The 26,066-nt window shown below is 45.6% G+C and overlaps 1 protein-coding gene across 1 annotated transcript in view; it reads left to right on the forward strand.

The window, feature by feature from the left end:
• The window catches only part of CPD (carboxypeptidase D), a 97,267-nt gene that overhangs the window by 26,852 nt on the left and 44,349 nt on the right, over nucleotides 1-26,066 (forward strand). The window contains exon 3 of the mRNA XM_088477776.1: nucleotides 16,745-16,887. Within this exon, the coding sequence (XP_088333902.1) occupies nucleotides 16,745-16,887 (143 nt within the window). The remainder of the gene's footprint in view (nucleotides 1-16,744; nucleotides 16,888-26,066) is intronic.

Below are 26,066 nucleotides of genomic sequence, written 5' to 3' on the forward strand. Positions count from 1 at the left end.
CTCTGAAATTGTACATCAAAAACTGCTCTGAAATTGTACATTTTTATGATTGAATTATTTCATCTATTTAATTTTTATATATATATATATATATATATATATATATATATATATATATATATAATTTTTTTTTTAAATAAAATGATGTTGGATATTTTAAAAATTTTTTTACATTAACACAGATTTCTACTTCAGGGTCCATAGGGTATCCACAGGATACCTTGGGGTATAGGTGTGACGTCAGTCGCAGGGCACCAAAGAGTTAAGCTTTCAGCCTCCCAGGATGCACTAGGTCCCCCTCCTATACCCCGCCCCCGGGCCAAGGCACCTCAGTTTAGTTTGGTGCCCGGCCGGAGTCGGGTGCACCTGTTGGAGTGGGGGCTAGAAGAGCCCCTGAAGCTTATTCTTCATGCAGCTGTGGCTGCACATCTGGATGAACAGCATGGACAGTCAGTCCTGACGTCCATGCTGTCTTCCCTACACCCCGCCGGTACCAGAACGCCGGTACTGATCCGGGGATGCTGGTGGGCGTCTGGGGTCACAGCTAGCGGTGACCCCAGATGCTCCGGACCATGGCCGGATTCAAGGGGGACAGAGGTAAGCAGCGGGGTCCCGCGGTGGGTCCCCGCTGATCACATGGTCCTAAGTCCCCAGGCAGGGGGCTCCCTGGGGACTGGCTGCAGCGTGGAGCCAGGCGACCAACCTGCGCTTCCACTACCCCCTGGGACAGCGGACCGCAGCAGAGCGGTAGCGCTGCGGCGTCCCAGGGGTTAAATGCATGCCAGGGGAGCGCGCCTTCCCTGTCTCACAGCCGGCGCCTCCCCCGCTGCACACAGCCCTCTCTGCATGCTGCCGACTGGTCCTGTGGCAGCGCTCCTCCCCCAGGCCAGCCTCCTCTCTGCTCCTCGGCGGCCATCTTCTCCAGAACGCATGGTGAACGCTGCTGGAAGCGCTGGACGGAAGCATCGTGGTCTGGGTCCCCCCGCATACCTCTCCTCCGCTGTGGTCAGGTCTGTGTATGCAGCGCTGTGTCCTACCAGGCCCTGTGTCTGTGTAGTTGAGTGATCAGCGCTGTTAGTGCAGGAATTGTTATTTCTCTGCATTGTATGTGACTGTGCTAGCGCTGCTGCCTGTAACTTTTCTTCTCTAAACTGTCAGCTTTATTACTGTCCCTGTTCTTCTGCTAAAGCCCTTGCGGTGCGGTGCTGCAGGGTGGTCTCTCGCCTATTTAATACTTAATTGGTGAGAGAGGTCACATACGTGGTGCCATCATGTCTGAAAGTGATTTTCCCCTCCGGCTACAGTGTACCACGTGCAAAGTACCGTTAGCGGAGGGGGAGGGTAGCGCGGAGGGCCTTTGCCGGCAGTGTTTGTCCATGGCGCGGCCTATTACGGTTACAGCACCGGTACAGGAGCCGCCCTGGGCTTGTTTCGCTCAGGCGTTAACAGCTTTAGTGGGCCAGTTAGCTCCGCAGCCCGCGTTTACTCCGATGGGGTTGTCCCAGCAGTCTGTGGTGTCGTCACCCATGCAGGGGTTCCCACGACAATTGGTGGTACCCCACAGTCTCCCTATTTCCCCGCTCCCGGGTTCTCAGGAGCCAGCGTGGGTTAACTCCCTGACGAGTTCTGTACAGCACTTGTCGGATGTGTTGCAAGGGGAGTCTGTGATGCGGCCTCATAAAAGGCCGGTGGCGTCTCTGTCCGCTCCTTATGAGGATGACGAAGGGACGTCTGATGATGGGGAGATTCTTGATCCTTACGATCAGGAACCTCTCCATACTAAGGACGCTGATGCTAAGTCCAAAGTATATATTCCTGGACTTATTCGGGCGGTCCGCACAGCCTTGGTGATTGAGGACGAAGTTCCCCCAGCGGCTAAATCTAAGTATGCCTTTTTCAAAGATGTGAAGGGCGATGCCACAGTCTTTCCTCTTTCGGGTCAGTTGGTGGACCATTTAGAGGAGGCGTGGAAACAACCTGGCAAAAGATACCAGCCGCAGAGACGCCTGGCGGTGGCTTATCCGTTCGCGGATAATTATTTTGCTAAGTGGGAATCCCCTCCACAGGTGGATTCTCACGTGACCCGTCTTGTCCGTAGTGCCACATTGCCGATGCCATCCATGTCCTCCCTTAAGGATGCTACGGACCGCAAGGTAGAAATCTGCCTGAAGTCCGCTTATTCCCTTGCAGGGGGGGCAGCACGGCCGGCTATGGCCATTTGCTGGGTTGCCAGAGCGATGGAGCGCTGGGCGGATTCATTAGAGGCTTCTTTTGAATCCGACTGTCCGGCCGATCAGGCGGAGTTGATTGGCAATCTCCGTGATTCGGCCACCTACATCAACGAGGCGGCTCTAGACATTAGTACTCTGGTGTCTAGAATTTCTTCAGCAGCGGTAGCTGCTCGTCGCACCTTGTGGCTGCGATCCTGGAAGGCGGACGCAGATTCCAAGAAAGGTCTGGAGGCGTTGCCGTTTACCGGAGAAGTTCTCTTCGGTCCGGATCTGGATAAGATTGTGGCCACGCTGGCGGCAGCCAAATCTGCTTGTCTCCCGTCGGCCGCTGCTCCTTCTGGTTCGGGACCATCGTCCTTTCGGTCATCTAGGGCCCAGGGCAGGCCCAAACCACAGTCGTTTCCTCGACAGGCTGGCCCTAAGAAATCGGTCAAGCCCCGGAAGCAGGCATGGAGTACCAGACGTCCGGCCCCCAAGCCAGATGATAAGCCTGCGGCCTGACGGTCCGGGCCTCCCTTTGGGGGATCCCAGGGTGGGAGGCCGCCTGCTACAGTTCGCCCAGTGTTGGTCGACCACTACGACAGACACTTGGGTTCTGGAGGTGGTTTCCCACGGATACGCCCTCTCCTTCCGGCACAGACCCCCGGCTCGCTTCTTCACCACGGGTCTCCCATCAGACCGGAACAAGGCTACGGAGCTGCGGAAGGTATTGCACACTATGCTCCAGGCTGGAGTTATAGTGGCGGTTCCATTCTCCCAGAGGGGCCAGGGTTTCTATTCAAATCTATTTTTGGTACAGAAACCCAATGGGTCATATCGTCCGATTCTCAACCTCAAAGCACTCAACAAGTCTTTGCGGGTCCCGAAGTTTCGGATGGAGACCCTACGGTCCATCATTCTGGCGCTGGAACCTGGGGACTACATGGTGTCATTGGACATACAGGACGCTTACCTGCATGTCCCTATTCTTTGGCGCCATCAACAGTTCCTCAGGTTTGCAATCCGCAGCGACCACTTCCAATTTTCGGGCGTTACCTTTTGGCCTGGCAACAGCACCACGTGTTTTCACCAAGGTGATGGCGGTCATGGCGGCTTCTCTGCGGCTGCAGGGAGTCCGCATGTTGCCGTATTTGGACGACCTGTTATTGGTGGCAGGATCTCCAGAGCTCCTGTTACGCCACTTGGACCTGACCATTGCACTGCTGCAACGGCACGGCTGGCTAATCAACTGGCAGAAGTCCACTCTAATCCCGTCTCGGAGGATTCTGCATCTTGGAGCCTTATTGGACTCGGGACAGCAAAGGATCTTCATGACGGAGGACAAGATCTCTGCTTTACAGTCAAGGGTGCGCAGTTGCCTGCACAACCGCCGGGTGTCCTTACACTCGGCGATGAGGTTACTGGGCTCCATGGTGTCGGTGTTCGACATGGTGGAATACGCCCAGTTTCACTCCAGACCTCTGCAGCACCTGATCCTGTCCAAGTGGAACGGGCTGACTCAGTCTTTGAAGTCCCAGACGATTGTGCTCACCCAGGAGGTTCGCCTGTCCCTTGCGTGGTGGTTACAGACGACCCACCTCAACAAGGGACGTCCGTTCTGGGTTCCAAATTGGGTCCTGTTGACAACGGACGCCAGTCTTCGGGGCTGGGGAGCAGTTTCGGGTCCACACTTGTTCCAGGGCAGGTGGACGCCGACAGAAGCGGAGCTTCCAATAAATATCTTGGAACTCCGTGCGGTCTTCAATGCTCTCCAGCAGGCACAGCGGTTTCTCCAGGGTCGCCCGGTGCAGGTCCAGTCGGACAACGCTACCACCGTGGCCTACATAAACAGGCAAGGAGGAACTCGCAGTCGGGCGGCTCTCGTAGAGGTCTCTCGGATCCTGGTTTGGACGGAGCGCAATCTTCCGGCCATATCAGCGGTCTTCATCCCGGGAGTGCTAAATTGGGAGGCGGACTTTCTAAGTCGCCAGGACGTTCATCCGGGGGAATGGTCCCTGCACCCGGACGTTTTTCAACTACTGGTGGACAGGTGGGGTCTTCCAGAAATCGACCTCATGGCGTCCCGGCACAACAACAAGTTGCCGGTGTACGGGTCTCGCACAAGAGACGAAGGGGCGTCTCTGGTGGATGCTCTGTCCGTCCGGTGGACGTTCCGGTTCGCATACCTGTTCCCTCCGGTCTCCCTTCTTCCACGGGTAATCCGGAAATTCAAACAGGAAGGAGGGACGCTCCTGTTGATAGCTCCCGCGTGGCCCAGACGGCACTGGTTCTCAGACCTTCAGGGTCTGTCCGTGGACATTACTCTGCGGTTGCCGCTACGACCGGACCTTCTGTCTCAGGGTCCTTGCCTTCACCCGGACCTGACTCGGCTGTCTTTGACGGCGTGGCTGTTGAGACGGCCATGCTGAGGTCCCGGGGGTTTTCCAGCTCTGTGGTGCGTACCATGTTACGAGCTCGGAAACCGTCTTCCGCGAGGATATACCATCGCGTGTGGCATACGTTCTTCCAGTGGTGTCGACCGAGAGGTTATGCACCGCGGGAGTTTCGTCTGTCTCGGATTCTCGCCTTCCTGCAAGCGGGACTAGATCATGGGCTTCGCCTTGCTTCTTTGAAGGTACAGGTTTCGGCCCTATCTGTCTGGTTTCACCGTAGGATTGCTACAATCCCGGATGTGCGCACCTTTATGCAGGGTGTTCTCCGCATTCAGCCGCCCTTTGTTCCACCTGTGGCGCCTTGGGATTTGGCTGTGGTCCTGAGGGCTCTCCAAGGACCGCCGTTTGAACCACTGGGCTCAGTGGATCTTAAATGGCTAACAGCTAAGACTGTTTTCCTTCTGGCCATTGCTTCGGCCAGACGTGTTTCTGAGTTAGGGGCTCTTTCTTGTAGACCCCCTTTCTTGGTTTTTTATGGGAACAGGGCAGTGCTCCGCACTCGGCCTGAGTTTCTTCCCAAAGTTGTTTCCCAGTTTCATGTTAACGAGGAAATAGTTGTTCCGGCCTTTAACTCACCGGGTCTTTCCGTGGGTGAGGCCTCTTTGGATGTTGTGCGGGCCTTAAGGACTTATGTTGACCGCACTTCTTCGTTTAGGAAGTCGGACGCTTTGTTTGTCCTCTATGGCTTCCGTAAAAAGGGTTGGCCTGCTTCAAAGCAAACTTTGGCAGCCTGGATCCGTATGGCTATTTCTGAAGCTTATCTTCATGAAGGCCTACCGGTCCCTCCTTCTCTGAAGGCTCATTCCACTAGGTCTGTGGGTCCTTCGTGGGCAGCTCGACGTGGTGCCTCGGCAGTTCAGATCTGCAAGGCTGCTACGTGGTCTTCTGTCCATACCTTCGTGAGGTATTACAGGTTTGACACCTTCGCCTCTCAGGATGCTTCCTTCGGGCGGCGGATTCTCCTTTCTGCACAGGAGCGTCCCCACCCTTAAAGGATACTGCTTTGGGACATCCCCAAGGTATCCTGTGGATACCCTATGGACCCTGAAGTAGAAAATATGAGATATGGTAAGAACTTACCCTTGTTATCTCTATTTCTACGAAGTCCATAGGGTTCCACAGGACTCCCGCCCTGTCGCACCTGTGCTGCAGATGGGCTTTGCTCTGGTCACCGGTTTTCCGTCTCCCTCTGGTGAGAATGTGATTCTTGTATGTGTCCAGATCTTTGTTCTCTCTCTTCCTTCTCCTCCTCCGGCCTATGGCTTGGTAACTAACTGAGGTGCCTTGGCCCGGGGGCGGGGTATAGGAGGGGGACCTAGTGCATCCTGGGAGGCTGAAAGCTTAACTCTTTGGTGCCCTGCGACTGACGTCACACCTATACCCCAAGGTATCCTGTGGAACCCTATGGACTTCGTAGAAATAGAGATAACAAGGGTAAGTTCTTACCATATCTCATATTTTTTAATATATCAGACTATCTGTGTTTGGAACATCACGACCATTGTGACTTTGATTTCCCTAGCAGCTGCCCCTCTGAGCAGCCGCCAGGTACACACTGGGGGGCAGAGGGGTGTTAATTTACATTTCCCCAGTGGCTGTTCCTCTCTGCACCCCCCGGATTGGGGGTCCTGTCGTGCTGACCAATCAGCTCTGCAGTACGGCAGACACTACGGGAGGGTGCAGAGGGGCCAGGAGGTCCGAACGATGCGACCACGCCAGGGAGTGGTTGAGGGTTCCTGAATACTGTATTGCGAAACACTGCTGTAGAAGATTGTGTCTGACACACCACACACGTTGTGGATTTGTATGCAGCATCATTCATTCTGCCAATATTCCAATAACCTTAAAACGCACCTAATGGAGCCCAGTATACTGGCATCTGAATATGGCACAAGAATTGCAAACCATGTCACATTGTCCTTAGACCTTAGGGGAACGAGAGACGTTTTAGCTGTTGGACCTTTTGTTGTATTAGCCTACACATAAAAGATCCTGTCACATGAGACAGTGTTCATATTGTGTATTGACGACTGCATGACCTGGCATTTACCCTAATTATTTGCTGCGTATCCTGGACTGACATATGCAGGCACAGAAAATACCTGCATGTTTGTAGCCTGCATGGTAAATGCAGCTTTTCCTGTACAGCTACTATTACAAGGACAGAACAAGTTTTCAAAAATGTAATTAAATATTAGGCCTAAAGCTGGCTACCTTACTGTTATAGTATTTATCTTTGCCTTTTTATCCTCTAATTGTCCCATGCATTTCTTGTTCTGTAACCTTACCTCATTTCCCAGCTAATGTTGTGCTTGCAGACCAGCCCTGCCCTGGATAATGATCACATAAAGTGTACACTTTGGTTACCCTTGTCTTTGTTTTGCAGAACAATGCAGACATTAATTTCTGAAGAGAAAACACTATTTTCCATTTGCTGTGGCATGTTTGTCGCCCCCAGTATTCAGTTTACAATACAAGACTGATTGAGGACTAAGCCATCACTTGTTGTCATAGGCATTGTCACAGTGAATCAGTGTCCCAGTAACACAGATGGATATTTGTCCCTCCATTAATATTAAAATGTTTACTATGCCCTTTTTTTCATTTGTGCAGTTGTGTGATGCTATAACAATACAATGCTGTCTAGATACTGAACATCTGTGTACTGTACAAAGCACAGTGCGCGGTACGGTTACTCTTTATCGGGCACTGAAATAATGTTGAGGGTTTCTTCTAAAAAAAAAACAGTGGAGCAACTATAATACAGCTACTTTTTAAATGTAGCTTCCTTTATACCAGGGTTTGTTTTCACTGAATGCGTTCCCGGAGCTATTCAATTCACTGCGCTGTCAGTACAACTAAAGGATTTCTTCTCGCAGCCTCCTGAGGGTGCAAGCAGAAATGTGACTAAAGTGTTGGCTGTGATACTGTTTGTCAACATCGCGGCCGGCACTTAAGTCATAAAATCACGGTTCACGCGCCTAAACACCGGGCTTAAGGAGCGCTAACTGGCATCTCCCGACTAAGTGTAGGGCGTGGGAAAAACAATTAAACAGCTCCTTCCCAGCACTTTTACGTCTAATTAAATTTTTTCAGTAAAACAGAGAGAGACATCCTGTATATATTACCTGACAACTCTCAAATTGTAATGTATACTGTATCAAGGAAAACAAAGGAAAGATGAGCAACTTGGAAATGTTCCGGCATAAAGGGCTTCCTGGCAATCCTGTACCAATACATGTATCCATTACTCCAAACAATGTGCAAGTTATAAACCGCATAATTCATTAAGCTAATAATGTATTCCATCGAGGCTCTTGGTATTATGCTGTATTGCACATGTAGGATGATTGGGAGAATTGATGGGTTTGTTAGGTAATAGGATGTAGATTCAGTCTTCCGCGTTATATTCAGGTACTCCCACTTTCTTTTGAGATTTGTAATATTCTAAGATAGACAAGTCTCTGGTAAGTGTACAGATATATATAAAAAAAAGTCCCCTTGAGAATTGCTGAGGGTTATGTAGTTTGAAAGGCACAAGTTGTCTAGAAACTCTCTGGAATTTATTAGACCAGATAAGTGGTGTATTTGGAGGAATTGTAAATAAAATGAAGTGTCCTATAATGAATATTTCAGACTAATAGATGATGTATTTTAATTCCCACTCCCACCAATGGAGAATACATTTTTTTTCATGACTCTGAAGAGAACAAGGATTTGTGTGTGAGGAGGAATATTCTGGTAAACGGAGACTCCCATTCACTGTTGTGGTGGTCTTTAGATTGGCAGATAGTCTCCGTCTTTTTGGGAGTAGGGGGGAATTCCCAAGGCACCTGTTGAAAGTGAATATATTTCTATTTTTTTATCCACGAGGCTTGTAGGCAATAGCCAACTGTAAATATGGCAGTACAGAGGATTCAGACGCTATAAAGAAGTATACAATAAAGTATAGTGCTTCTCAATATACTTAAACTTCAGTGACCAGAGGGAATGTGTAATACACTTCTATAGTAAACAACAAATGGACCTGCTCTATATTGATGGCCTATAAGTACCTTGTGAGTCAGCAGTAAAGAGCGAATCCTAACCACACCAATCATAGATTAAATAAACAATGGCTTTAATGACGCTATACATTAGTAACACATTCAGAATGATAACCTGTGCATTACTGTCCACCAGACCTGTGGAGTCAAACCTCTGACTCTTCTATTTTACTACTATCCCACTGCTTCATAAATGGCATTTGTATATTTTACATACATTCTATTAATACTACATTTTGGATCTTATGGGGACTATGGGCCTGATTCAGACCCGCATGCAAGCGCATTGCGCTTGCAAGCGGGTCGATGGTGGGCCAATGCGAATGCGCAGCGTGCGCAAGCCCCATAGCGAGTGAGAAATCACTTGCTCCAGGGCTCGCAAAAAAAAAACGGGCGGCTGTCGATGTTGATTGACAGCTCGCCCCTTTTTGTAGGCGGGGAGGCTGAACAAACGGAGGCGTTCCCGAAGGGAGGACTGCCGTTTGTGGGCTGCCCTACTGACATCATTCATGTTCACTCGGGCTTGCGGGAACAGAGACCCGACCACAAGGGTCTCGTCGCAAGCCCGCTCGCAAAAGCTTGGGTGGTCACTCACAGTGAGCGGCCTGGAGGCGGATTTTTAATTTTTTTTAAATCCACCGTGATTCAGAGCGAGTGCTCTCAAATAGCGAGCACCTCTGAATCGGGCCCTATATCTACAATTGCTGATTTCATTAAGGTTCAAGTGGTTGTTTTGCTTGATTAGATAATAGAAGAATATATGTAAACTATGACAGCAGAATGGGTTCATTATATTGAAGTGTAATGTGTGATGGCTGCTTGTGGTATCTGGTAATTATCATAGTGTAGTGGGTGACGACAACATTGGGCATTATTGCAGTTTAGTCATGGCTACGGCGTCCACATGCAGTAATATAAGGTCATTCCATGTCAGTGGAACAAGGGTCCCCACCTGACCATCTCCAATTTTGATAACATTTTACATGAAAGTTGGCATATATGTCAGACTAACTTTGAGAAGAATTTAGTTCACAATATGCAATACAGGTTGGGTCTCCCATATCCAAATATTCCGAAATGCAGAATTTTTTGAGCGTGACGAAGATATTGACACCTTTTTGCTTTCTGATGGTTCAATGTAAAAAAAAAAAACTTTGTTTAATGCACATAAATTTTTAAAATATTGTATAAAATCATCTTCAGGCTGGGTGGATAGTGTACGAAACATAAATAAATTTTGTGTATGCACATAAACTTTGATGCACAAATTTCTTAAAAATATTGTATAACATTACCTTCAGGCTATGTGTATGAGGTGTATATGAAACAAAAAAGCATTCTGTGTTAAGATTTGGGTCCCATTCCCATGGTATGCAAATATTCCAAAATACGGAAAATGCTGCTGAATGCAAATGTCACTGACTCCACTGAGCACAATCAGCAGGTAGGGACGATCTTCAAAATTGGTCCACTTGACATGGAATGAGCCTATATTATTTTGCCATGCTCTTCTTTCAACGGAAATAGGCCTTAAATGATAGAAGAATAATTCAATTGTTCCAAAAGTGATCGCCTCTGCCAGCAAGTAATTCATTGATTACTTAATAGAGTATATTTATAGCGTATATAAAATTAGTGTAATTAAATACGCAACACATAATTTCACGGTCATGTATTCTCCAGTAACTAATGCACAATGCTGCTAATCCTCACCCCTTTTTGCCCAATATTGGTTTAGTACTCTTCACATTTCCCTAGCTTGGTACCACTCTACTGCCAAAATTATTAGTCTCATGTTATTCTGTTTTACTACTCAAACACAGATCAGTCTGGACAAGGGAACTTCAATTTTACTTCACTATGCAACTATTATTTTTTTCAGTTTTCAACAAAACTTTTTTGTTTTCAGAGCAGAGAACAAACACTATTGTTCTTGTTTTTTCATTTCTTTTTTAGCCTTAATAAAAAACTCTCTTTTGGCTTTCTCTTCCTGCCGTTTTAGTGTTTCTTTTCTGGAAAATAATAATCAGGCCAATATAAACGTCCCAAATGATTAATGTAGTAGCTGATCCACTAGTATATATAGGAATCCGGGACACAGTGTCCCCCGGGCATGGTTACAGAAGTTCTGAGCTTACACTGTAGTGGGCGTTGCTGAGTATTCACTTATCAGCAGATATTATTGCACTTGTACTTCTCACTCGTGAGGTGAGAGGTAACGTAGGATTAGGTGGTCACCTATATAAGATGGAACATGGGGAAAACTGCTTGCTGATGGTATGTGTTTTGATTGTGGCGTTATTTTTTTTATTAGTATTATTTGTTTCTATATTTAAATAAACTATTCTTTGGGCCCAGAGTACAAGCAGGGAAACATGTATAGCTGACTCTCCCCCAGCTTCCATTGCTTCAAACGCTCCCTCAAAACTCAGTGGTTCGCTTTAGCCTACCAGACCTCTGCCTGATACCTTCCCTCCAACCCACTTAAATCTTTCCAATAACTCCACTGCTTCCCCTCACCCCAGAATGTAAGCTCTCACGTTCAGGTCACCCTCCTCCTTGTTTTATCCCCACGCTCACATAATTAAGCCGATTGGTATATGCATATAATTATGCTTGGTGTGTGTCTCGGTGTCATTGGAAATGACATGCCTACATGTATACAGATCGCCATGTTATTTTGATGCTCTGATTACCCTGTTTTGTATCATGGCTCTGTGTGACGAGCAGAACTTTGTGGTGCCCTATAAATAAATGCTAGTAATAATTTCCTTGTAACGCTTCACTAATCCTCTAAAGGACAACAGACCAATAACCAAGTAGAGAGCACAAACTCTCATTTACCACATTTTTTTTTTTTTTACTGTATTTTATGTAATCTGGAAATTGAGACGTAGATGAATCATTTTGTTCAATTCTGTCCTGACCAGAAGGATTAAGAAGCAATAATTCCTTTAGTACCACTAATAACATAATCTAACGCGTATAATATGCAGTTGCACAATTAGCCGCAAGCTTTATACTTTATATACCTTTAGGCAGATTTGTTTTTGCTATGCAATGAAATGCAGACATATAGCAACTCTGCCTAATTATATAAAACTATGGCTGAAATGGTCAGACTAAAGATAACAAGATAAAGCAATGAGTTTCTTATGAGCTGCAACACATCACATTACAAGGCAATATATTCGTATAAAATTGGTAGTAAGCCTTTACAACAAGCAGGTCTAAGTAAATATATTTGTCTAGTGTCTTTGTCATTGGAAATAAGTTTTTCTTTTTTTTTTTTTTTAGGTTGAGTTTATTTTGAAGGAATTTTTTTTCAGATTTTATACATCAACAAAAGAAGAATAAACAATTAGACATGTGCTAGATGTCACATATAGAAAAATCTTAGGGGTCAATCCAATTAGCCGCGAAGGGTGTGAGTTGCCGTTGCCATGGTCGTTAAAACACCAGCAATGGCACCTCATCTGGCGGCCTGCTCTTTTGAGCGAGTTAGGGCTGCCGTAAAGTGCGGCTGTTGCCACGATGACTTTCCCCCGCGAGTACATCACAGTTAATTTGACTGACCCCTTAGCATGATAAATGGTCTTGTACATGGTTAAAGCATTGTGTTATAAACCATTATAATGATAGATCACGATCAATAGCATAGCTAAGACACTTAAAGTCAGAATTGTGTAATTAAACATTGGCAGCTCATTGGCAGTCAAGCCACTGAGGCCAATTGGCATTGATGTGGGTACCTACAACTTTCTTGTCCAAACATGGTCACATTTACGAATAGCATTCCTACTAGTATAAACTTCTCATTACTCCGTTTCTTTGATCAGGAACACCCAGTCAGTAAAGAGATGGCCCAAATGGTGCCATACAAGGCTGTACTACACACAGTTTGGCCAACATTGAAGTGTTAAAATCGAATTGACTAGTATACCGGTCTAGATGGTCTTAATTCAAAATGTCAAGAAGACACAACCGCGGGGCTAGTAATGGGAGAGAGAACTCTTTCCCGGAGATTGCTCTTGTAACCCTAAGACAGAACCATAGAAGATACCAAAATGTGCCACCAATTCCAAAGGCACTTAGGACAATTGAATTTAGTCTTTCCTCCAAATTTACAAGTGTGGTCATGGGTGAGGATATAAAAATTGATCTGTTAGAATCAAGCCGAAAAGGTAAAGTCCCCTCATTCCTTATTCTGTTGTAGCCCCATTTCACCAACTACTTTTGAGATGAGGCAAGGCATCCGTATGAAACTCGCTTAGAAGGTAAGAGTAAATAAGAGACTAATTTCCGAGGAACTAAAGTCAGGGGAGTCTTGCAGTCCAGGAGATGAGCCTGTAAATTGAGTTTGCAAGGCATAGCTAATCTGCAAGTAATAATTAAATTACCCATTCAGGACTCTGAATTGAGGATTTAGCTAAGCAAAAAAAAAAACCCAGTTGTATCAGGCAGATTTCCTTTATTTCTGGCAACCAATTGGACTCCCACAGATGCTCAAGGCCCGAGTCCCGATGCATCTTGCTAGCGAGGTTGCATGTTTTGACAGTGTGGCGCTGATGTGAAGCCTAAACCCAACCAGGCATGTAGGGAAGAGTGACCATTGCCAATTTGTTTGACCATAAGACTAGCAATATCCCAATTCTCTCTGTCCCACATCTACACCCTCAGATTGGCCAGTTGGGATGCATGGTAGCATAAACAAAAGTGTGCCAGTGCCAATCCCACTGATGGTCTGGGTCTAATGAAAGTCCTGGTAAGGAATCCTACTACAACTAACAATTAAAACCACTAAATGTTGCACCGAAACCCTATTTGCATCCTGAAACAGGAAGCACCCAAAAGGCTCAGCTACCACCCAGGCCACCACCAGGGCAGCCATATATTGTATCTAAATATAGGTTCCAGGAAGCAAAGACTGGGGCTACAAAAAAAATAGGTGACAGGGACAACAAACAAACTATGGAACCCATCCTGTATTCCAACACTAGCATACTTCAACCCCAAAGAATCAATTCCTCAACCCAAAACTATAAAAAACAAAATCACCCCTCCTTTCCTATTCTCATTCTGTACAGTAAAGGAAAAATAATCACATTTCTATATGAGAGTCAAAATACATGTGCAGGCTGGTGGGTTCAATGTTGGTAAGATGCCCAGGTGAGGTACCTACTGAGCTATGCTCATAGCCAACTGCAACCAGTGTGAAGTTGAAATTGTAAAGCAACTGCACCCATAACCTTCAGGGAAAAATCATTGCATAGGGCAGCTGCAGCACTCCCAAAAACCTCTTAACCACATGCCTGGCATCGTCGAATCAAAGGCGACCACGCCAGGCTGGTCTTTCCTTGACATGGTCACCAGTCATAGACGCCCAGTGCATTCTTCTGCATTCTTGCACCCTCCCCCAGTGTCTGCCGTGCAGCCAATCACAGCTGATCGTGCAGCCCAGTAGCACCTCCCACCCTGTAGCTGCAGAGAGGAGCAGCTGCCGGCAATTTTCAGTTTAATAACCCTCAAAATCGTGTTGGATAAGTTTTTTTTTAAATAGATGTTATTGACCTAATTCAATCATAAAAAATTAAAATTTCTGAGCTTTTTTTTTTTTTGTCAAAAATATTAGCCAGTTAATGGGGACAGATTTGACTTGGCTTTATGCACATCTAAGTTGAAATCTAGGATTACCGAAATCCTCTTTGTAGTTTAGAGGACCTTTTATGCAGACAAGCTGTAATATGTCATATCTGTCTCTGTAATGAAGTAGCTTCGCTATGAGGGTCAGTAGAGTGGCCCCTGGTGGTAAAGGATGGGTAGAGATGCATTGGGCCCGTTCCACAGCAAAAATGCTTAGCAAATGATCAAGGCCATATATCTTGACAAACCACTGTGCCAAGAAGACCTCAAGCAGGCTGAATAAATATAATGGTTTTGTAGAAGAGTTTTCAATATCCAACAACTTCTGCTTAACTGTGACAATTTCAGCCTCCAAACCAGTGACCTGTTCTTTAATCTGGGATTGAACATCCTCAAGTGTATATGTCTTACTCCCCCACACACTCTCATATTTTACATGTCATGGGGCAGGAGTTATAGGTCAGACTTCAACTCCCCAATTTTCTCAGCGACCTGTTTTTCACATGTGCTCATGATCGCCTACAACACCTGGTGTGTGCGCATATGTCTGCTATGAACAGGATGGCAGATCAAGCTCATGTATTGCCCGTGGCTTTTCTCCAGCAAGCTGGATAGGGGTACCATGCAGTGCATGCGGGAAATGAGTCCCTCGGGCGGACCAGGCCCCAGATCTCCTGAAGGCTGTCCCACGACTCCATTGATCTGACTGCAAACAAATGCAGAGTGGTTAGTAATGTTCCAGCCACTGAGTGAGATAATAAACCAACTGCAAATACTGAGACAGGATAGCTAGTGTGATAATAGAGCTAGCAATCATGTGTGCTACTCTCGGCTGTGCTGGCCACACCACCACTTACTTTACCTTATTTTAATTATCAACATTAAAAAAAAAAAAAAAAAAAATTTATGTTTCTAGTGTACTGGAATTAAACATTTTTTTTTATGGTTTTCACTTTTTCAGTTTAAAAAAAAAAAAAAAAAATTCTCTCTAACTCACTGGTATATTTGTGTCTTCCCTTCTACCAGCAGTAAAGGATTCTGTGTAAAACTAGGTCTGTTAGCACTATGAAATGCATGAAAACTGTATCTTGTAGAAGCAGATCTACCAGGCAAGTCTGATAGTTGTCTCCTGCACTGCCTGGGGTACTGATCTCTGCACAACACTGTGACGTCTCCTCCAGACCATGGAAGCAGCATATCGCATTGACTTTTACTCATGTGTGGTACTAAGGGTTCACGAAAATTTGAAGCTGGTAGAGGAGGGGGTATGCAGTCGGGATGCCGACGGTCTAAATGCTGACCGTCTGCATCCCGACTGTCTAATCCCAGCAAGGGTCTATTGACAGGCGTCGACATCCTGACGGCTGTAATTTTACCTTCGCCGGGAGCCTGACGTCCGACATCCCGATCGAAGGTAAGCCTGGCGCGGACAGCCGCTGGGGGGGAGGGTTAGGTTAGTGGCTACCGGGGGGGAACTTAGGGTTAGGCACTTGGGGGGGGGGGGGGGGGGGGAGGTTAGTGTTAGGCACCCCCTAAGGGAAGGTTAGGGGGGGGGGGAGTGGGGAGGTTAGGTTAGTTAGTACTTTCCTTAGCTGCTGTCGGGATCTTCACTGGTGCCGATCATACCGATCCCGAGGAGGGCATGTGACAGTGTTGCTGGGAATAAGGCACAAATGCAGTATGCTCAGGGGAGATTATCTCATGCTCGGACCTTTGAAGCCATAAGAGGCTTCTACTGAAACAAAATATTGGGTGACCAGTTAGATGTACAGTTTTCCTATTTTATTTCCTGTCTTAGTCCTGGTGTATGGAAGTAATGCATTAATTAATGGTTATGTGCTTGTAAATGCAGTGTCAAATTTGTCATTGTCAATTAAAATATATATGTTTACAGATTTGTTATACAGTTTTTAGAGTACATTTTATGTTCTTTAAGCAAATGAACAAAAAAGTTTTTAGTTTCCTTATGTCATCGATGGCGAAAAAGACAACACTTGGGGTCGATGTAGATTCTTGAATCTCCTGTTGATTTAATGAATTCACTCATGCCTTTATAGATAACACAATTATCTCCATAATTGTGAATGTATATACAAGTTAAGATATTATGTCTAATAATGCAAAACACTTGGTTAATGGAAAAGATGTTAGAACAATGAAAGCTCTGAGATACTGGCCAATTAGTGCAGTAATTCCATTTATATTTTCCTATGCACTTTTGGCATTATAGTAAAATGGTGACTTATGATCTTTCAAATATACTCAATAATTTCACTTGTAAATGAATAATGTTAAACTGTTATGTTACTTGCTTAACTGTTCATCCTGATATGAATATCTTTTTTGTTTTGTTGGTATTTTGTACTGAAAGTCTGATTTGTGCCCTATGTAGGTGGGATGCAGGATTACAACTATCTATGGGGAAATTGCTTGGAAGTGACGTTTGAGCTGTCTTGCTGCAAGTACCCACCTGCTTCTGCGTTGGCTGAGGAGTGGGAGAACAACAGGGAATCTCTACTTAAGTTTATGGAAATGGTAACATTCTACATTTATATAATGTGGGTCTGTCTTTGTTTTTGTCTAGATAACTGATTTTTAGCCTAGAGTTATGACCTAAATAAATGGGTCCTCATAATCGGTATCTTAGATTACCAGGATGCTCCCTGCATAACTGTTATATACTGCAGTCTAATTTTTCATTATATATATATATATATTTCTTATGTGGTGTAGCATAATTCATTTTAACATCTACTTGAAGCCAACAGTAAGGTAATTCAAATAAAAAGCAAACATTACTTTATTAATCCAAACTGAAATGATGTCTTTTATGACTCCAGCGTAATAGAAATTTCCAGACAACTAAACTGATGGTAATGTACTGCAAACTGTCCATTGGTCTCCCTGGTATGGTGCAAGAAAATGGTCACTTGATTGAAGGTGTAACATTTTTCCATCAATTTAGCAGAGCATGGTGCAAATTCAAAAAATAAATGTAAACCAAAAATTCCCAAAAATAAATTGTAAACCGAAATTTTGATTGTGACTTGCCAGTGCATAAATCATTAGAGATGTCTAGAATTTTGGCACCAAATCAGAAATTCTAATGACCATTTAATAATTATGTAGGGGTGTAACTATTTTTTCCCCCTCATAAAGCAGGTTACTGTCAAACACTCCTAACAGTTTAAAGTTTTCGTACATTTATCCCTTTTTTTTTTCTTTATATCTACTTTGTATGTCTCTGTTCTCCTTACTGTCTGGTGCTACAGAGTATCCCTGGCACCTTAAACACATAAATGACAATAGAGAGAGATTCCATGCCATTGTCACTGCAGGACTCTGGTTACCAGCAAATGTTCACAATGGAAATTTGTATGGCAGTAATATGTTACCACAGAACATGAGTACACACGATACCTTTTATGTGATGAGGGCTGTCAGAAAATACTGAGATTTACAAACCTAAGCTGCTTGCATCTTTTTTTATTAGAATTTTTATTTTCTGATCTGTAATTAATACTCAGATGTTGCAGTATAAAAACTGACGTATACACATAGTTTGAACTCTCATAAACCTGGAAGTGTCAAGTTATGTATATTCAATATCCTATAAAGCCAGTATTTTCAACTTGTACTTTATTATTTAAGCATATTGTTTTGGTGGTTACTATGTTGAAAGTACTAATTTACTAAGATTAAAAGTGCTTCATGTTCACAATCACTTCTCAGAGTTCCAGATGGGATAAACAAAGGCACTTCTGTAGTATTTTGCTGTCATTTTAGGTTTCTGGGATTGTGATTGAGTACTGAGTTGTTTTTTCCCCTGCATTTCTGTCATTTGCTTGGCATTATCTGTGACTGAGTTAACCGGCGTACTGAAATAAAGCTGACAAGCCAGAACAAACTCTGATCTGCAAGACATTTCATAGACATTTCATTATACCTTCCTAGAATGCTTCCCTGACAACCTCACGATACTTACATTTGGCCTATTTTTATATTTCTTATCAGGCATACTTTAGTGAGCTGCATGTATGGTATACATGTTTGTTTGCATGTTGCATAGTATTATAAAATACATGATCATTCCTAGGGTTCAGACAGACCGGGCTCTCATACAAACCTTTTGTAGGTCATTTATATACATTCATGTTAGGGTGTGGGTACTAATAGAACACTGCTATAGGCTCTTTTCCTGACACCAAGCATGACAGGGTAGGGACTACTCTGTTTCCTTACCTCCCTTCATGACCACAGGGGAAAGTATGGGAATTACTATGTTATGTGCCCCTGCCAACTGCGGTTATTCCAAAAAGTGGTGCTCCATGCTGTTAATATAGAGCATGGCACTCTGATATTAACAGCAGCTGTCACCTCTAGCTCTTGGTGTATGTACTCTCTCCATGCTCTGAAGACCTAAGTTTAGAGAAGTATAAATTCTAAAACCTTTTTCTTTGTGGGGGTAAGCCTGATTCAAAACTGCCTTTAAGTTGTCATTGAGCTCTGTCTGTAACGTCCTGTGTTTTCTGCATTACTTTCTTCTAAATACCCCTTAAGAAATCCTAGATCCTACCTAAGTCTTTTCAGGAACATAGGACAGTGTTGGCCGCTGGTGCAGTCTCTAACCTTGTCCAATTTCCCTGCTGTGTCTAATGGAACCTGTTGAGGTGCCCTCTACAGCTTTTTCTTCTGTCTCACTAGTTGATCTCAGAGTCTTCAAAGAGAAAAAATGCCCTTTTGGTAGTACAAGAAACAATAATGAGCTTTACAGCTTGTCCTGACAGGATGCTGCTTTTTGGTAGAACTGCTTTTTTGCGTTTTATCAGAATCCCTTTTGATACAGGTTAATGGCTGTGATTTTTAGGGCCATATTCAATATGGGGCGAAAAGTCCGTTATCAGCGATAATTTATCGCCGATGACATTTCTTTCGCCAATTTCAATTATCCCCATATTCAATTTTAAAGACTTTTCGCCAGTGCGAAAAGTCTTTGTTAAAAAACAGGAGTCATTTTTCTCCATGTAATACATGGCGAAAAAAAGTGCAGAATTGGGATTTAGGGGTGCTGGCTTAAAAAAAAAAAATAGCCTGCAGCCCTGGGAGTGTCCCCTAAAAGTAATGTGTCAAAAATTTTTTTAAAAAAAGTCCTCAGGAAACCCCAAAAAATGTATTTCATTTTGGGGGCTGTGACACAGTTAGGTTAGGGGGTCCCTCTCCTGGGTAGAGGACTCCTTCCTTTCACACACAGCAGCTGGAAAACAGTACGCCAGACTGCAAGTACAAGCTGGTCGGCGCCAGTCTTTATTGTACAATGACAGAAACAACATAAAGAAAACATAAACATAAATCCTAGCCCTGTCGGGGCAGTAACTTCACAGGTAGTTCCCTCACTACCAGAACCTGGCAGGGCCTAATGCCCTCACCAGCAACAAAAGCACAGCACAACACTTACAGTTAGGTTTTCAAGTGTCTCTGATCAAACTCCCTGTCTGCTCTCCCAGGTGAGACAATCAGCCCTCAACACACTAGGCTTATATTGGCCACTCTCAGGTGGAAACCTTAACAAGCCTGTTACCAGGCTAAGAGAACCAAAACCTGGAGTGGCCGTGGGTGGAGCCCTCCCTCTCACCCACAACCCCCAGGTCCCAAACCGGCTTTTCAAAAAGCCGAGACTCAAGCCTGCTACACTGCAGACTTTCTCCTGGAGGTTTAAAACACATAAGACAGGAATCTGGGACAAATGTACCTGCCACAGACCACTTTACCAATGATCCTATCACATATCCCCCCCCTTTGTTTTGACCTGTGGGGCGGAACAACTGAAGCCCCCAAACAATGAACGCGTGACAACGCGTCAGCATTGGCTAGCTGGCTTCCTGGCCTGTGTTCCACTGAAAATTTAAAAGTTTGTAACGCCAAGAACCATCTCGTAATTCTCGCATTACTGTCTTTATTTTCGGACATCCACTTCAAAGGGGCATGGTCAGTGATCAATTTGAACTTTCTTCCAACCAAGTAGTACCTGAGAGCCTCTAACGCCCACTTTATGGCCAACGCCTCCTTCTCCACTGTGGCATAGTTTCTCTCATGTACATTCAACTTTCTGCTTAGATAGAAAATAGGGTGTTCCTCACCCTCCTTGTTCTGGGACAGGACCGCTCCTATACCTACTTCTGATGCATCGGTTTGTACTATGAATTCCCTGTCAAAATTAGGAGTCATCATGACTGATTGGGAACACAACGCTACTTTCAACTCCTGAAAAGCTTTCTCCGCCTCAGGACTCCATTCTACCATGACTTTTTGTTTGCCTTTGGTCAGGTCAGTCAGTGGGACTGCCATGGTGGCAAAGTTGGGTATAAACCTCCTGTAGTACCCCGTAATTCCCAAGAAGGCTCTCACCTGCTTCTTATTCAGAGGCCGTGGCCAGTTTTGTATGGCATCAACTTTATTGAGCTGAGGCTTTATCAGGCCTCTGCCAATGGTGTATCCCAGCTATTTTACTTCCTCCATGCCTAGACAACACTTTTTTGGGTTGGCTGTCAAACCTGCCTTATAGATGGAGTCCAACACTGCTTGTACCCTGGGTAAGTGAGACTGCCATTCAGTACTATGAATGACCACGTCATCCAGATAAGCAGCCGCATACCGTCTATGGGGCCTTAGTTTCCTGTCCATCATTCTTTGGAAGGTAGCAGGTGCCCCATGTAGCCCGAAGGGCAACATCTTGTACTGAAACAAGCCCTCTGGCGCTGAAAAAGCTGTCTTTTGTTTGGCGCTCTCGGTTAACGGTACTTGCCAATACCCTTTGGTTAGGTCAAGAGTGGTTAAATACCTTGCCGTCCCTAGTCTCTCAATCAATTCATCCACTCTTGGCATCGGGTAGGCATCGAATTTTGAAACACTGTTCAACTTTCGGAAGTCATTGCAGAAACGCACACTCCCGTCGGGCTTTGGAATCAACACAATGGGACTTGACCATTCAGTATGTGATTCTTCAATAACCCCTAACTCTAGCATATTTTTAATTTCTTTCGACACCGATTCTCTTTGTGCTTCTGGCAACCTATAGGGCTTTAGATTAACTTTAACCCCTGGGTCAGTGATGATGTCATGTTTAATGACCGAGGTTTTCCCAGGTACGTCAGAGAACAGCACCCTATTTCTGATCAGAAACTCCTTGACCTCTTATTGTTGAATTGCCGACAGGGTTTTTGCCACTGTCACTTTGGGAACTAAGGGCCCTGGATTTACTGGAGGGGCTCGGACGGCCGACAGTGCCGTTCTATCTTTCCAGGGCTTTAACAGATTTATATGGTATATCTGTTCCGGCTTTCTTTTCCCCGGCTGGTAAACTTTGTAATTGACCTGCCCCACTCTTTCTAAGATTTCAAAGGGCCCTTGCCATTTAGCCAAAAGTTTATTTTCCACAGTGGGAACCAATACTAACACTCTGTCCCCAGGAGCAAAGCTGCTAACCGAGCATTGCGGTTGTATACCCTCTGCCGTGCCTGTTGAGCCTGTTCCAGGTGCTCTCTCACTATCGGCACTACCGCAGCAATTCTCTCCTGCATTTGAGAAACATACTCAATCACGGTTTTGTAAGGACTAGACTGCCCCTCCCATGTCTCTTTGGCAATGTCTAGTTACCCCCTTGGGTGTCTCCCATACAACAAGTCGAAGGGTGAAAACCCGGTGGAGGACTGGGGAACTTCTCTTATGGCCAACAATAAATACGGCAATAAGTAATCCCAATCCCTACCATCCTTGTCGACCACTTTCCTAAGCATGTGTTTTAACGTCTTGTTAAACCTCTCGACCAGCCCATCGGTTTGGGGGTGATAAACCGAAGTTCTTAACTGTTCAATTTTGAACAGGCGACATAACTCTTTCATGACTTTTGACATAAACGGTGTACCCTGGTCAGTTAGTATCTCCTTGGGTATACCCAGCCTGCTAAAGACATGAACTAGCTCTCTGGCAATGGTCTTGGTTGACTTATTGCGCAACGGGATCGCTTCCGGGTACCTGGTAGCGTAATCCATTATGACCAGAATATACTGGTGTCCCCTGGCAGACTTCATTAAGGGTCCAACCAAATCCATCGCTATTCTTTCAAACGGCACCTCTATAATAGGCAATGGGACTAGTGGACCCTTAAAATGTGGCCTGGGAGCATGATACTGACACTCAGGGCAGGATGCGCAAAAGTCAGACACCTCTTTATGAAGCCCGGGCCAGAAAAACCTCTGCATTATTCGCTCAGTGGTTTTCTCTACCCCTAGATGGCCTGCCGTTATATGACCATGGGCCAGATCCAACACTGTTCTCCTGTAGGCTTTGGGAACTATTAGTTGTTCCACAATATCTTACCCCTTCTTAGTCACCTGATATAACAAATCCTGACACATTGCCATGTGGGGATAGGACAAAGTATTATCGGGGTCTACGGGTTTACCATCAACTACTTTTACATTCTCCCTGGCTTTTACCAAAGTAGGGTCATTCAACTGCTCCACGGCAAAGACCTCTCTTCTGACCTCTAAATCAGGCAGACGATCACTTGGCCCAACAACACTTCCCACCTCAATGGGAGGCACATCAGTTGGCGGGGCACCGTCACGTTCCGCATTCTCTAGTTCGCCAACCATAGTAGAAAAAGGGAATAACTCTGACTCAGAAGAAACTCCCTCCTCCACTACATCGACAACCTTCTCAAATGGATCGGGGTTGTTCACCTCTGGAACAAAACGGCTTTCCCACAACTTCCAGAAGTGAGCAAAGTCTCTCCCCAATATTGCATCGTACACCAGACCATGCACCAAACCCACAGAAACTATAGCAGAGCCACATGGTGTCTCGATGTTCACCTCGGCCGTAACATAATATCGAGTATCCCCATGTATGCAGGTCACACCAACAGTTTTCCCTGTATGCCTCAAGGGGTTCACCAGCTCAGCTTTTATAAGTGTCACCAAGCTACCAGAGTCTAACAGTGCCTCTACTCGGTTGCCATCTACAGTGAGTACACACATGTGCTTATCAGTCTCAGCCTGCCGGTCAGCCGTACAGGCTGTCTGTGCAAAGAAAGACCCCCTGAGGTAGACATGAGCAGTATCACATTGCATAGGTTCAGTTGTAAGTGAACAATTAGCGGCAATATGGCCGAAGCCACCACATCGGAAACACTGAGTCATATTAATGTCTAGTCGTTTACGGGGCAAGAACCTTCCTGGCCTGGCAGGCCTGTCTCCAGGTTCTACACCCTCAGTCTTAGGTACATTCCACCGCCCAGCACCCTTCTCCCCTGGAGCAGTCTTACCAGTGTCTGTGGGAGTTCGCCGGTGCGCCATCGGGGCTCGGTGGGGCATACTCATCAGCTCCTCAGCCGCCACGTACCTCTCCACCAGCTCGACCAACTGGTCCGCGGACTTAGGGTCTGCATGGCTCACCCACTTGCGCAGAGTCACAGGTAATGATCGCAGGTACCGGTCCATCACGACCCTTTCCACGATCTGTGGTCCCGTCAGCGTCTCGGGCTGTAGCCATTTTGAGGACAGATGGACGAGGTCATGCATCTGTGAACGTGGAGGCTTGTCCCTATGGAACTCCCAGCGGTGGACCCGTTGGGCATGAACAAAGGTGGTGACTCCCAAGCGAGTTAGGATCTCCTGTTTTAGTTTTTTATTGTCCTTGGCATCAGCCAGGCATAAGTCGAAATATGCTTTTTGTGGCTCCCCAGACAAAAAAGGTGCCACCAGACTTGCCCACTGCTCCTTGGGCCAACTCTCCCTTTCGGCCGTTCTTTCAAATGCGGCGAGATAGGCCTCCACATCATCGCCCGAAGTCATCTTTTGAAGGAAGTGACTGGCTCGTACGGAGTGAGTGGGGGTGGGAGGACCAGTAGCAACATCTCTGGGCCGGGCGACCAGGTGCTTTACCACCTCTCTTATGGCCTGGCTGTTTTCCGCTAAGGCCTGGCGGGTTTCCTCAATGGAGACCTGTTGAAGTCTGTTAGTCTCCTGCTGAGCTGCTGTAGCTTCCTGCTGAGCCCTGGTAGATTCCTGCTGAGCTGTTGTAGCTTGGAGCAAGGCCTTAATAATGTCCTCCATTTTGTCCTGGGGTGTAGGTTGGAAGCTGAACCTTGCCTCTCTGAGCATTGGCTGACGCCTCCTCTATGGGACTCCAAGGACAGTGTTATTTCCACACTCACAAATTGGGTGTCTGTCCCTTTAATTTTTAAATGGAAAGTTTTCCTCTTGCTGCAACTTTAGTGTGTGTGGTTGCCCGCATTCTCCACCATATTGTGACACAGTTAGGTTAGGGGGTCCCTCTCCTGGGTAGAGGACTCCTTCCTTTCACACACAGCAGCTGGAAAACAGTACGCCAGACTGGATGCAAGTACAAGCTGGCCGGCGCCAATCTTTATTGTACAATGACAGAAACAACATAAAGAAAACATAAACATAAATCCTAGCCCTGTCGGGGCACTAACTTCACAGGTAGTTCCCTCACTACCAGAACCTGGCAGGGCCTAATGCCCTCACCAGCAACAAAAGCACAGCACAACACTTACAGTTAGGTTTTCAAGTGTCTCTGAGCAAACTCCCTGTCTGCTCTCCCAGGTGAGACAATCAGCCCTCAACACACTAGGCTTATATTGGCCACTCTCAGGTGGAAACCCTAACAAGCCTGTTACCAGGCTAAGAGAACCAAAACCTGGAGTGGCCGTGGGTGGAGCCCTTCCTCTCCTCTCACCCACAACCCCCAGGTCCCAAACCGGCTTTTCAAAAAGCCGAGACTCAAGCCTGCTACACTGCAGACTTTCTCCTGGAGGTTTAAAACACATAAGACAGGAATCTGGGACAAATGTACCTGCCACAGACCACTTTACCAATGATCCTATCACAGGGCGTAAAAAAAAATATTGGTGAACAAAGTTTTAAACAAGCAAAATTAATTCAGGGGGGGTTCCCATATATGCGGCAGGTGTTTTCTAGAATGCGGGTAGTAGCGGCAGATGCATTTTTGTAGAATTTTTAAAAAAAAAGACTGTAGGGACTTAAAAATATGCTTGCACCCATTTTCATGTACCCCAAATTTGATGGGCATAGTTATTTTTTGTACAAAAAAAGCTAAGTGCTATTCTTCACCCCTCCTTCACAGGCGCATTTATGCACCTGCCGTGGCTATTTAAAAACCCGACTTTACTTCAGCAGGCGAAAACAGGGGGTACCCATAGTGACCCCCCATGTCAGACCATTAGGGGGGTGCCAGGATGATTTCCTGAAAATTGACAGGACTTTTCGCTACTTACCTTTCGGCCGGGTCCTGTTTTTGCCGGATCCAAATTGAATACGGGGATAATCGGGCACGCGCCCGATACTTTATCTCCAGAAAACCTCCAATGATGGTGAAAAGTCAGAGCTCAGACCTTGTCTCTAATTGAATGTGGCCTTTAGTCAGTAGGTTTACTGATCGATATTGTTAGCCCATGTACAACCGTGCTTTGTTTCCTATCCCAGTATAGCCTCACATACATATTTTACGTCATTCTGGAACCCTAGGGCTTCCAAACTGCATCTTTACAAGGAACTCTATGACAGCCATCCACAAATGAGTTAAAACTTAAGCAGCTGGGAGAAATGACCTTGAATGTATATAAGGCGAATCCTCCTTACCTCCGGTGTCTTTATTTAATTTCTTAGCTG

The sequence above is a fragment of the Taudactylus pleione genome, unplaced genomic scaffold (genome assembly GCF_031769625.1).
Source record: "Taudactylus pleione unplaced genomic scaffold, aTauple2 ptg000203l, whole genome shotgun sequence".
Classification (NCBI taxonomy): domain Eukaryota; kingdom Metazoa; phylum Chordata; class Amphibia; order Anura; family Myobatrachidae; genus Taudactylus; species Taudactylus pleione.